Source organism: Pimephales promelas, chromosome 4 (assembly GCF_988280905.1).
Source record: "Pimephales promelas chromosome 4, fPimPro1.hap1.1, whole genome shotgun sequence".
NCBI lineage: Eukaryota > Metazoa > Chordata > Actinopteri > Cypriniformes > Leuciscidae > Pimephales > Pimephales promelas.
Window position 1 is genome coordinate 22,391,866 of NC_142772.1, and position 13,548 is coordinate 22,405,413.

Below are 13,548 nucleotides of genomic sequence, written 5' to 3' on the forward strand. Positions count from 1 at the left end.
CCAAACATGTTTGAGAAATATCAATACAATTCTGCCTTGCAAGCACTATTATTATTACATGTAAGTTAAAATACCAATACACTAAGCCATATAATTTTGGTAAATCTTAAATAAGGGTAAAAGTATGCTTAATGGTAGTGGAAACACACTACAGTAAATGCATTGTTATTTAAACAGACAGCACTATATTGTCTGGCAACTCACATATTCCAGAAGGAGGTGTAAAGGGGTGGACTGAAAAGAGGCCAGGAAATAGGATGGACTGTGTCTGCTGGAAGAAGCTTTGCTGAGAACCCCACATAAACACTTCACATGTTGGGCTTGGATCTTTTCGTAGAGAATAATAAAGACAATTTGAACGTTAGATACTGATTCAAGGGACATCTTCAAACTGAAAATGCTATTAAACTGCAATAGCACTACAGACTGCGTATGATTATTACCTTCAGTAACGATGAGGAGAAAAGTATCTCCTGCCATCTGAAATGATTCCACTTGCTTGACTCGAGTATTTACAGCTAATGTTTGAGGGTTTTGGAAACGTCCATTATTCCACTGGTAGATGAGACACACCGATGATGTTCTGTTCCTGCACACGGCCAGGAACTGTAGGTTGGTGCTGCCTCGTCTGAAGGGTACGGCTGTGGTAATGTCTTGTAACCCCAGACTTTGATGGAGGGAGAATGATCCTCCAGTCCACACAAAGATCTTAGGACATAAAGGAAATGATCTCAATATTGAATTACTATTACTATGCTATGTATATCCCATGTAGAACTCCAAGTTTCTATTTAATACTGCTGTGTCGGTTTGAGTTTACCTCACTAGAAACTATCAAATATTGCTGGAGTTCAGTGGAGAAGTGTTTGACACTGAAACTGCTCACAGTAAGAGTCTGCTCCTACAGAAGGGGACAACAATGAACAATACCCAAAAGCACCACATTAGAAAACACAAATCTGGCCGTAGTGAGATTTAAACCAGTTTATCACATGATAAGCACAAATCGCAGCTAAGAAAAATATCAAATCAGCAGCATACTCACTTGAGTAAGGTTGAGGTCTGCCTGAATGCGAAATAAACTGATTGTGGGAGTTAATGACGTAGTGCTGTTTGCATGGGAAACTGCCACATAGCTGGAGCCATTTACTGTAAAGCTAACACAAGAGCTGGGATTCTGGATGCTGACAAACTATGAGAAACAGAGTGAGAAAGAGAGAAAAAATAATAAAAAAAATAACATATTATTGTATGAACATAAAGGGCCAGATTTCCTAAACAGGGCAAATTGTTGTTAAAGCACAATTACAAAAAAGTTGGGGTTGGAAAGGGATTGGAAAGTTTTGCACGTGATCTACTGATGATGCCCAATTTAAAGAACACAGACACATTCAGATCATTTCCGTAATAACCAATGCAATCTACCAATTAGCATCTGGTTTAAGACATGCTTTTTTGGGGCGGCAAATTATGGCACAAATACCGGTTTACTAAACTTTAGAAGATTACCTAGAGTGATTCATTTAAATACTCTCTCCACCCATTCATTTTGTGCCTGAAAGGGAATTTCATACAAATGCATATAAGGTCAGCCGCAAAAATAACTGTATCCACGTCTTTTCAGCACAAATTTTTCACTACGTGTCTTTGGCAGTGTTGTGCAAGTTACTTCCAAACTGTAATACATTAGGTATTACTTGTTACTGTTGTTTAAAAGTAATTCATTACCTTACAATATTACTGTCTCAGAATTGTAATGCGTTACATTACTCATGTATTACTTTTGAGTTACTTTCACCAAAATAACTAAGTAGAACTTAACTTTGGGGCTGTAACGATATGCAATATGAAACCGAAATCGCGATTCGCCACACGACTCAGATCCACGAACCTACAGAATCGCGACACACCTCTTCCAACTCCAGCGTTATTCTCCTTACCGTCCAGATCCAATGCTGCCTTATCTTTAAATTAGGCTATAAGTATTATTTGAAGTTAACATTATAAAATACGTAGACCTACACCACAAAACTAGTTGAGGATAAATTATTTAAAATTGGGGAAGTCCAGCATTATGGACATGACATTTGCAGTCAAAACTTGAAATAAAAATTCTCAGAAAATACATGTATTGAAACGTATATAGGCTACTTCCTTAAAGGACTCCAGACATTAGACAAATATCAGTCTATGTTTTATTTTTAATATTAGGAGAAAGACACACATTCATGCGTGACAAAAAAATAGGAGGCAAAATATATTTTTTGTAATTCTGTTAATTACACTGCGCAAATCGGATGAGGAAGGGTTGGCTCTCCAGTCTCCATAGAACTTAAAATATTCATTTTATTTTAGTTTTCGTGTTCGCATTTATGAGGAAAAAACAATGTTACAGACGCGATCGCTCTGAACTGGCACTAAAAGACTGCTTTAAAACTTTCACATAGTCTGTTGCCTTTAAGAAGTAAAAGCAGACAATACACTGTAATACAACTGTAATACAAGCCTGACTGAACATGTAACGAGTAAAATATTACTGAAAATTGATTAGTAATGCCTTACACTACTGCGTTACAGCAAAAAGTAACATGTTACAGTAATGTATTACTTTTGTAATGCGTTACTCCCAACACTGGTCTTTGGTTAATCCTGACAGTAGTTTTTTACCGCCAAAAGAGGGTTTGGGCTGGCACAAGCTGTTAGTAAATCTGGCCCTAAAACAAATTAAAATAATGTGCTTATAATTAGTGAATAAAATGTTGTTGTTTTTTGCAACCAATGAATCAAAATGCATTGAATTCAGTTGATTCAACCAAAACCAGTTCTCGAAGTGGTGCCAGATTCCAACCGAGGGGGAACACCACCCCACAAGCACTTACCATAACTACATTTATTGGGCTGTTAACTGAATTCAAAACATACCTCCACGGGCACCAAGACGCCCTGCCACTTGTAAAGCACAGCCTGGTTCTGAGATGGACCAGTGAGCAGCCTCAGAAGCAGAGCAGAGTCTTCACTGGGCACTGCACACCAGACTGACGCCAAGCTGTCCTTGATAGACTGATAAACAGCCAGCAGTGGATTCTCGCCCCCTACAAATACATCAACAATCTTTGGTTATACACTAAAATACACTAGATTAAACTTAATGGTGCAATTTCTTACTCATTCCAAATGCCGTTCCTGACCGGGTCTCCCATTCCACACTGACAGATGACTCCAGCCCATTACTGCGAGATATAGTCAAGTGCACTGTACCGGTACGCTCCTCCACTGTCATTGTGTCCAGAGTCCTGAAGAACACACATATAGGATACACTTTACTTCAATGGTCTAATTTAGACATTTTATAAACAATAAGTAACTTTGCAACTGCATGTCAACTAACTCTCATTAGACTGTTAGGTTAGAGTTAACTGTTAGGGTTTTGCAGTGGTGGAATGTAACGATGTACAAATACTTTGTTACTTTACTTAAGTACATTTTTCACGTATCTTTACATTACTTAAGTAGAATAAATAGTGCATACTTTTTACTTCGTTACATTTTGCAGCAATTATTATACTTTCTATTCCACTACATTTCTACAACTTCTGTCACATTTTCATTACATTTTCTGATCAGTTTTTCCCCTTCCAAAACGTAATCTGACCGTCCGTTCGTTGCAAGTTTGTCTCACCAGTGACGTTTGGTTGCCTTAGATACATCAACTAAATGCGTCTCGGACGCAGTGTGTTTATCGTGCAATTTATACGCAAAAATTGTTTTTTACGTGCATAGGAAACACACCGTGTGTAATATACGTTTGGTTAGGATTATGGCAAGCCAAGAGGTTCAGAATTACACCATAAATTAATCTTGTCTACTGCCAAACATAGTTATTAACATATAGTAAGGATAAGCATGGTTTATATTGCCTAATTGCAAGCTTGTTTCAGAAATGGTGACAACAATTTTTTTTTCCATCATTATTGAACATCTTTATAGGAGTATTAGGTTGAATAAGTTAGAATTAAATGTTTTATTAATCATTAGAAAATAGTCATTAAGAGAATCAATTGTTATGCAAGTACTTTTACTTTTAATACTTAAAGTACATTTAAAATCAGGTACTTTTTACTTTTTACTTAAGTATGGTTGTCATTGTGTTACTTCTACTTTTACTAAAGTAAATATTTATCTGGTTATTTGTACTTTTACTTAAGTACTGACACTTCCTCCACCACTGGGGTTTTGGTTAGTAGAATAAGTTCACATGTATTTGCAAAGTTACTTATATAATCAGTAGAGGGTGGCATTGGTTAGGGAGTTGGACTTAACCCGAAGGTCGCGGGTTCGATTATCAGTACTGGCAAGAAACAACTTTAGCAACTTACTAGAATGTCTGTTGGGGACTATCAAAATAAAGTGTTAGCAAATATTAAGCAGGAGAGTCTACAAATACTCTAATGACTGCTAGTTGACATGTAGTTGCAAATTTATTTATAGTTAGTAAAACGTCTAAAGTGGACAATCAAAATAAAGTGTAGCCACATACAGTATAGAGTAGAAGCAGGAGTTGTAGGGGTCTGTGTGTGACTTGAACATCTATTTAAGACAGACTGTGAATGTACTGTACCTATTAAATGATGGTGATATTCTGAACAGGCCTAGAGGAGCCTGGTTCTGTAGTACGGTGATAAAAGTCTGCAGTGAGTCTCCCAGTCGAGCACCTCCACTTGGGTTGGACAGTGTCACTGTGAATGTCTCATTCATCTCTGGCTCAGCATCCAGAACAGCCCAGATCTCTAAAGTCTAAAAAACAAAGATGATACTATTGAGAACCTCATCTTTGACAAACCACTGGCTCCTTATGCATTTTCTCAGTTTAAATAGACTTGGGCTGTAATGTGTGTTGTAATATATGCTAAGTTAATTAATTCACAAACTAGAAGAATAATTTAAGCCTTAAATTTAAAAACATAAAGACCCCATGATATCAAAATTATACCTGCTAGTTTGGTATAATGTATAGGAACCTAAACCTAAATACTTTCATCAATTGGTCCATAAGAGCTTTATATACCTTGAACCTTTCTCCATCCTCAAGCACAACAAAGCCAGAGGAAGGTGTGAGATCTTCAGTGTACAGGGATCCATTGGCATCAGTAATGGTGAACTGGACCGTAACTGTGCCAAATGTGCCCTGAGGAGGGTCTCGTATGATGTAGAGGGTGGCCACACTCTCCCCCAGACCTGACACAGAGGTCGGCTCCCTTAACAGGAAGTGCTCACTGTTATTGAAGGATATGATTCCATGACCATCGTCATTGGCCAGAATAGTCACGGTAGCTATGGAAACACATGAGATAACGATTACACGGTGCAGGAAAGTCATGAATGTTTAGTGTCTCCCAGCATAACATACCTGTAACGTTCTCTCCCAATTCCAACCCTGCCAATGGGTTTGCTAGAATTAACTGGAACGTCTCATCGCCTTCAGGAATGGCATCATCTAAAATCTGGACTTCTATAAACTTATTCCGTTCTCCATCCACAAAGTGGATCATCTGTGTAATATACAGTGTGCGCTCAATTAATAAACAACAAATGCAAACAAGAAAGAGTGTTTGTTGTGACTTACTGATGGAGTGACATTGAAATCCAGACCCAACTGAGCCTCTAGATTCTGGGCATAAAAGAACAGGGACACATTTCCATGTGTCCCGGCATCACGGTAGGCCACCAGATTTAACACACCAATCGTCTCATTTACCACATAGCTGAAGAAGAAAAGAAAAAACGCGTACATTACTGAAACATGTTACCAAACATTAATGCTTGTCTGAGAGATGACAGTTCACAAAGGTTGAAAAAAGTTGGGTGTGAAGTTTATACTCTATGTTTTGCCAGCCAATGATCCCTTGGATTCCATCATTAGCATTGATGCTGATCTCTGCTACAAGGCCTTCAGTATCTGGAAATAAATAAATAAATTTGAATGAAATTAATGAATTAATGAATGAGATTATGGGCAAGGGGCTATGAGGAATGGTTTCTCATAAGGCGCACATTCAGGAAAAGCACAAATAAAAACAAGGACATCCGTCACATTATTAATCATTCTATATTACTACACCAATAGTAATCTACCAATAAACTATGTACACTAATAGTCATCTACTAATAAAATATATACACTAATAGTCATCTACCAATACTCTTCAAAAATCACTGAGTATAAGCGAGGAGGGTGGGCTGCCTTTGGGAATGATTGTGTTCAGACTGCTGCGAGATGTTAAATATGTTGTCAAATTATATAGAATATATGTTCATGTTAAATATATAAAGAATACCATTGAAAATAAGTAAAAAGAAAAAGCACTACAGCATATCAAGCACAGGTGTGGGTATCCATTACCTTTCAATGTATAGTAAATCTCTAGGAAAGGATGCGAGACAAGATTGAAGTTCAAGATGAAAGTACAATTAAATGAATAACCTAAAACCTAATTAAATGTGGCACATTCAACAAAGCAAAGTGAATAATTACAGAATATAAAACATTATTTAAAAGGTTAAATCAGCTTAATCATCTTCCTAATCATCTTACTTAGTTTAGGAGCAGTTGGGAGAGTGGTTATGAGGACAGCTGATGTTATATTGACTAAGAAAAACTCTTGCAGCTCAGGGATGTCATCCTGTTAAAAAAAAAAAAAAAAACATGTTTCTTGATTAATTCAAACATGATTAAAGTGTCTTGGATTGAATTAATATCTTTAAATCATTCTTCTTAACAATAACATGTGAAAACTGTAGCCACCATTCCCTTTCACACATTAAACCCGCTAGTTACTGTAAAGTTACTGTAAAATTAGAGAAATCAGATTGACTTTTTACCAGTAAGATATCATTCACATGTTGAACTGAATTGAATCAACGCTGAACTGACTACAGCTGAATAGTGACATGGCCGTATACAATTGTCTTTGTATACGGCCATGTTAACACAAGATTAGTAAACAGCGATTTACCAGTAATTTAGCAGTAAAACGGTATGTGTGAAAGGGGCTATTGTTAAATCAGCAGCATCATACATCTATGATGGTGATGGGGATAGACACAGATGTTTGTCCATCCTGCATGATCACAGAGCTGGAGACATATCTGAAGTCCTGGCCTGGTTGGGCTAGAGCTCCCTGTCGGAGGTCCTGGAAAGAGCCTTGCACAGTCTCATAGCTTATATTTACAGCACCTGTGGGGGAAAGTAGCAATATTTACATCTATAAATATTAGGAACTTAGTAATATTTAACAATAATTACGCCAATTTTTTTTTAGCGTAACTAACCTGATGCACCAAACTCTCTGTTTATGTAAATCCGGATGGTGGTGTCTTTCTCATCAGTGGTGATTTTTAAGGAAGAGGGGGCGATGCTAAGCAAACCAAACGGTTCGTCACTAGCTTCCACACTGACCACTGCTTCACGACCCTGAGCGCTCAAAGCTGCAATTCCCGTCTTGGTAACCCCTGAGAGAATTATATACACGATTATTATTAAAAAAAATATAATAATAGGTTGTGTATAGAATAAGCACAACCTAAAGAGTTCATAATATGTTAAGTGAGACAAGATAATAAGCCAAACCCCCCTTCCAAACTTTGCCTTGTTTTCTAATAAAATATGTTTAAAACATCCTTAAAACAAGATAATATGCCGGACAAGTGGGAAACCGTATAAATGCTAACGGTAAATGTGTTAAAAGCGGCCTTTGTTAAACATGGTAACATGAGCTTTCAAGGAACTCATTCGTGTGCGTGTTTCGGATAAATACCTTTGGTTTGTATATTTAATAGGATAACTCTGTACTCCTCTCTTTCTTCTGGTGTGGTATCCTCAAGTAGCTTTAACACTATAGTATTATTTAGCATTCCCTGAAACCGAAAATGAGGTAGAACATTTATCCACATTGTCCTTTGATTTCAACAATAAACCAATACATGGGCTTGCCAGTTTAAAATAAATGTTGAAATGATCTGGTCAAACAGCATGTTTTTCTACATTACCTCAGAGAAAAAGAGAGTTCCCGAGGTGTCTGTAAAAGTCATTGAGACTCGAGGGCCTTCAATTCTCCATTCCACTGAGACATTTCCAATAGCAGGAACTGTTCTCTCCACCAGCAGAGACAAACTCTCACCTGTTGAATACAATGAATATCTAACCTTAGCTATGAACCATTTTATTGGTGTAATAAGTTGGTTTGCATGTTTTTTTTCAACCTTGAATTAATATTTTAGATGCTCATGTTAGCCTGAGATGTGTGGGGTTATAAAAGTGAATCTTCCTTACTGACTAGATTAACTACTCTAGTTGCAAAGACAACTGTATATACAAGGATAGAATTAACATGCCTTCTCATGCATGCATGATGACGACACAACTACCCCCCCCCACACCACCCCCAATGTAGCAGCTGTTGCAGATCCCTCTTCACTCATCTCATCTTGATCCTATATTACTAGTTACTATGGAGCACAAGCTGATGCCTAATTATCCATTTAAAATGTGTTTCAAATTCCTCCACACTTGAACATAACACTAATGGAAGTTAAATAAATTATGTCACTCTTAAACCCACTTGGAAAATTACATAAATAAATATATCATGGTGACTTTTAATCAAGTCTGTTCTACTTACCTGTGGATTAACAATATTAAAGAGGCCGTACTCACCGTAAAGCTAAGTTTTAATAATCATTCTAATTCTCACTACAGCTATGATATCATTGGAAATACTTTCTGAATTATCATTTCCAGCTGATGATACAATACAAAAAAAAAAAAAACATTGACAGCTAATCAGAATCCACCTGACTTAAAAGAGTTTAAGTAACTCACTGACTTTTAGTTTGTTTTCATTTGTCATGTGTTTCCTTGTTCTGACTCCCACCACTCGTATGTCTCCATGGTTACTGTTTGTGTTTACTGTATATGTTTATTCTCCACATTCATTCTATGTTTTGTCTAGATTGCCCTTCCTATCCAGTTATTATTTTTGTATTCCCATCATTAAACTTCGTATTTGAACTTTTTTTCTTCATCTTCGTCCACGGTCCTACAAGCACCCATGGCAAACTGCAGCATGCTCTTATGATAAACAGAATGTTGTTGTTCATTGGTGTGGATGCTAATATATATATATATATATATATATAACATAGTTATAATTATCGGTCTTGAATATTAAAAGTTAAAGAAAACACTGACCCTCTCTGACGATGACCGATTGTGAAGCTGTGTGGAAACCCACAACTCCTGCTGCATTGTCATTGGCCAGGATGAGGATGGTGACGGTGTCTGAACTGGGAAGGATACGACTACCACCCTCAGTTCTCACTAACCCAATCTGTAAAGTCTCATTGTCTTCAGGTTCCGTGTCATCCATGATGACAAACTCAAGAGTCTTCTTTACATCACCTTAAAGGAACATACAGGAGGTCATTCATCTACTGCAAAATTGTTGAAATGAAGAATGGACTTCAGTTATGCTTTTTACACTTTTATTTATTTATTTAGATTTATATTTATTGATTTGATTGATGTTAATTTAATTATTTATTTGAATAATATTTTTGGGTTTATTTCATTAATTCATTCATTCATTCATTCATTCATTTGTTCATTAATCAATTAAATGATTCATTCATTCATTCAAATTTTTGGCTTTATTTCATTCATTCATTCATTCATTAATAAATTAAATGATTCATTCATTCATTCATTCATTAATTCATTTATTCATTCATTAATTTGTTCATTAATCAATTAAATGATTCATTCATTCATTCAAAATTTTTGGCTTTTATTTCATTCATTCATTCATTTATTAATCAATTAAATGATCCATTCATTCATTCATTCATTCATTCATTCATTCATTCATTCATTCATTCAAGTTTCTCCCCAAATTGTTGAGTGTATTAACTAGCAGCATAGAAATGCAGATTTCACCATTCACTACCACGCATTACCACAGGTATATATGCAGTCTAAATTATTAAACCACGGTAAAGTACGACCACTACGAAACAAAGTTAAAAATTGTTATACAAATGTGAAAAGCCCAATGTCAAAAGCACATACTGCTAAAGTCACTCTCTTGACTTGGCATGGCTAGTGTTGTAGTACATTCAATGCATCAAACTCAATGTAGACAAGACTTACCCTCAGCAAAGACGAGGGTCTCCCCTGTCCCATTAAAATCAGCGTTAGGTGTGGCACTGCCACCAACATACTTCCACTCCACTGTAACCTGTCCCATACTGCCTCCTCTCCTCTCAATGACTAGCAGCACAGTAGTTCTGGGTTCCTCCCTCACTTCCAGATACAACCCATCTTGAGTGACATTGGGGTTAATGCTGTAGAGCAGAAATATGCCAAACGCATCTCCATTCATCCCTATAGTCACCAAAGCTACATCCGGCTGCTGAATCATTGGCAAGTTTTTGGCAGTTGCAGTCATGTTGACCAGGCTAACCTTTAGGATTTTAATCATGAAACTCTCATCCACCTCTGGCAAAGAGTCGGTCAAGATGGTTACAGTGAGGTTAGTGACTCCTGATCTATCCAGCATGGTGGTGGTCTGAGCCGTCATGGTTATGTAGTCGCTCCCAGCAACAGCCTGTGAGCTAAACAGCGAGGCGGCCGCTGTGGTGTTTTTTATGTAGGTGAAGGTTTGTGGGGAAGAACTCAATTGTCTGGCCCCAGATGTTACCCAGAAGCAACTCGCTCTGGGGGTGTTGGTGAAGCTGAAAGCTTGGCAAGCTCGCTCTCTAAGGCAGAATGCTGCGCAGAAATTCAAGACGTTTGTGTCTGTGGTGATGTTGATGGGTCGGCGAAGGGCATTCGATGGCGCTCCAGCCAATGGAGAATCATAGTAAACCAGGAAATCTCGGCCTTCCCTTTGAGCATTGCTTACGATATCAATCTCAGAGGTGCTGTAAACGATCTCCAGCATGCCAAAATTACCACCACTGCAGTCAAAACGTACAACATTATGTACCATCCAAAACTAAATTCGTTTAAAAATACTAATGGCAACAAAGGCACATTACCTTCTTCGAACTGTAATGTTAGCAATAGAGATCCCTTCCAGTGGCTCGTGGACGCGGTATACTGCTTGCTCAAAGTACACGGTTCCGTGAGGGTTGTCATTGGCAGGAACAATGATATCGACCTCTTTCTCAGGCCCAATGTTCCCACCATTACTGGCACTTACAAGTTGAACCTTTATTACCTAAATTAAACAGATACATTTAAGTAATATAGAGATTTAATGCATCCTTATGAAGATTATAATATATATATATATATATATATATATATATAAAGACTTACTTCTTCAATTTCAGGTACATCATCAGCCAAAACCTCCACTTTCAATGTCTTTAATGTTTCTCCAGGATCAAACCTGACCTCACCAGACAAAGGTCGGAGATCACCAGTGGCAGGTCTCCCATTGACTGTGGCTCTCCACTGGACAACGACATTGCCCATAGTCCCAGCGTTCCTCACTATGGGTAGGGAGACCTCAAATGCATTCACTGCTGGCTCCTCAACTGTGATGGGTGCAGCCTGAAAAACTAACAATCAAAAAGATATTACATCTCTTCAGTTATGCGTCACCACATCAGCAATATGTAGAACATTTAATACGTTGCATTTGACAAGCATGCTATTCATAAATAAACTAACCAAAAGATCCAAATGGATCATCTGAGGGAAGGATGGCAATTATGGCCTGTGTGAGGTCCCCCAGTAGAGCGCCCCCTGTGGTCTGGTTGAGAAGCTCAATTCGGAAAGTCTCTTCCAGCTCAGGCACCACATCGTTGATGATGATTATGGGAACAGGCTTGCTACTCTCTCCCTCAAGCAAAACCACATCAGAAGAGGCCACACTGTAGTCCTCACCTATATATAACAACCAGGAACATATGATATATATATAAAAAAAAATATAAATATTACAATTTTAATTTTATTAATTCCATAAACATTCCATTATTTTTAAATTGAAGAAACATGCAATTCTGCATTTAATTGATAAATACAGTAAGTAATGTTATGAAATATTATTAATTATTATTATTATTATTATTTGTTTAAATATTGTAAATTAAATATATTAAGGTGAATAAATATAATCTACTAAATAAGGTATTATAATCTATTCAAATGAATTGTCAGCAGCCATTACTCCAGACTTCAGTGTCACATGATCCTTCATGATCCCCAAATCATTCTAATAGGCTGATTCGGATTTCAATGTTGAAAACTATATATATATATATATATATATATATATATATATATATATATATATTTGTTTCTGACTTTCGGATTTGAACCCAGAGAGACACCCCAGAAGTCAAGGTTCATATTAGCTGAAATACACCTTCATTAAAACTCACCCACTCTAGCGGTCATTGGCACTGCTCTGAACTTGACAGACACATCGGCAAAAATCCCTCCAACACGTGTAACATTGATAATAGGTCCGGTGTAGTACTCGGACACGCTCACTGCTGAGGAAGACAGTTGTAGCACCCCAAAAGCATCATCGCTGGCCTCTATAATGACCTGAGCAACTGTGCCGTTCCGTGGGCCAAGTCGAGGGGAAAGTGCAACTGGAAACCCAAACAGTTTTTCTTAGTACACATCCTGATTTTTTTATGTAGTATTGCTTTGTACATTTCATATACAATAATTTTAAAAAAAAATCTTCCAAGTGACTTTTACCTGGTCTGAGTTGCAGCCCTTCAACCAATGTGACATTGACAAGCTCCAAAAACACAGACTCCGCCCTCTCTGGTTCCGCATCATCAAGTACACTCAATGTCACATTTACTTCATTTTGATTAGCTGAGAATATCACAGATTCCACAACAGCCACAAAGTCATTCCCTGCACTGGCACGACCCACTCCTGGTGTGCTATATGGAGCTGCATCAGTGTCCCTCAATGTTCGGTATGTCACTCGCACTCTTCCCATTAACCCTTTTCTCCTCTGTATGGACAGGGTGATGACAGCATTTGCTTCTGCCACACGGACTAGCCTGCTGCTGTCAGAGAATACAAAAAGTCCATAGGGGTCGTCACTGGCCAATACAGTCAGCATGGCAGTAGTTTCCTTCCCAAGTCGACCATGGGAAACATTAGTGAGACGGACTCTGAAGCTTTTGTCGAGTTCTGGAATGTCATCTTGGGAAATCAGTAGGTAGATACTTCCAATAGTCTGGCCCACATTAAAGGTCACATTGCCAGATCTATAAACAAGTTCTCCCTCTGAATTAGCATTTACCTCCCAGTACAAGGTCACACTGGACAGAGCGCCAAAGGTTCGAATCACCTGTGAAAAAAAGGAAATGTACTATTAAACATGAACATTTTTTTTTTTTTTAAGATCCTAAAAATGATTCATATTTCAAATTAATGCTGTTCTAATATGCTGTAAAAAAACTTGAATCTTGGAAAATAATGATCATGGTCTCCAAAAAAGAATCAAGCAG

General features: G+C 37.5%; 1 protein-coding gene across 1 annotated transcript in view; it reads right to left on the bottom strand.

Moving 5' to 3' along the window:
- The window catches only part of adgrv1 (adhesion G protein-coupled receptor V1), a 147,363-nt gene that overhangs the window by 86,332 nt on the left and 47,483 nt on the right, over positions 1-13,548 (bottom strand). The window contains exons 28-50 of the mRNA XM_039662332.2: positions 12,779-13,388; positions 12,451-12,666; positions 11,735-11,950; positions 11,378-11,622; positions 11,095-11,276; positions 10,205-11,013; positions 9,248-9,457; positions 8,047-8,177; positions 7,815-7,914; positions 7,330-7,509; positions 7,077-7,234; positions 6,593-6,680; positions 5,878-5,956; positions 5,624-5,762; positions 5,408-5,549; positions 5,066-5,331; positions 4,619-4,794; positions 3,166-3,293; positions 2,923-3,092; positions 1,046-1,192; positions 821-901; positions 444-708; positions 205-327 (exon numbers count right to left, since the gene is read on the bottom strand). Coding sequence (XP_039518266.2) covers positions 205-327; positions 444-708; positions 821-901; positions 1,046-1,192; positions 2,923-3,092; positions 3,166-3,293; positions 4,619-4,794; positions 5,066-5,331; positions 5,408-5,549; positions 5,624-5,762; positions 5,878-5,956; positions 6,593-6,680; positions 7,077-7,234; positions 7,330-7,509; positions 7,815-7,914; positions 8,047-8,177; positions 9,248-9,457; positions 10,205-11,013; positions 11,095-11,276; positions 11,378-11,622; positions 11,735-11,950; positions 12,451-12,666; positions 12,779-13,388 — 4,861 coding nt within the window. The remainder of the gene's footprint in view (positions 1-204; positions 328-443; positions 709-820; positions 902-1,045; positions 1,193-2,922; positions 3,093-3,165; positions 3,294-4,618; positions 4,795-5,065; positions 5,332-5,407; positions 5,550-5,623; positions 5,763-5,877; positions 5,957-6,592; positions 6,681-7,076; positions 7,235-7,329; positions 7,510-7,814; positions 7,915-8,046; positions 8,178-9,247; positions 9,458-10,204; positions 11,014-11,094; positions 11,277-11,377; positions 11,623-11,734; positions 11,951-12,450; positions 12,667-12,778; positions 13,389-13,548) is intronic.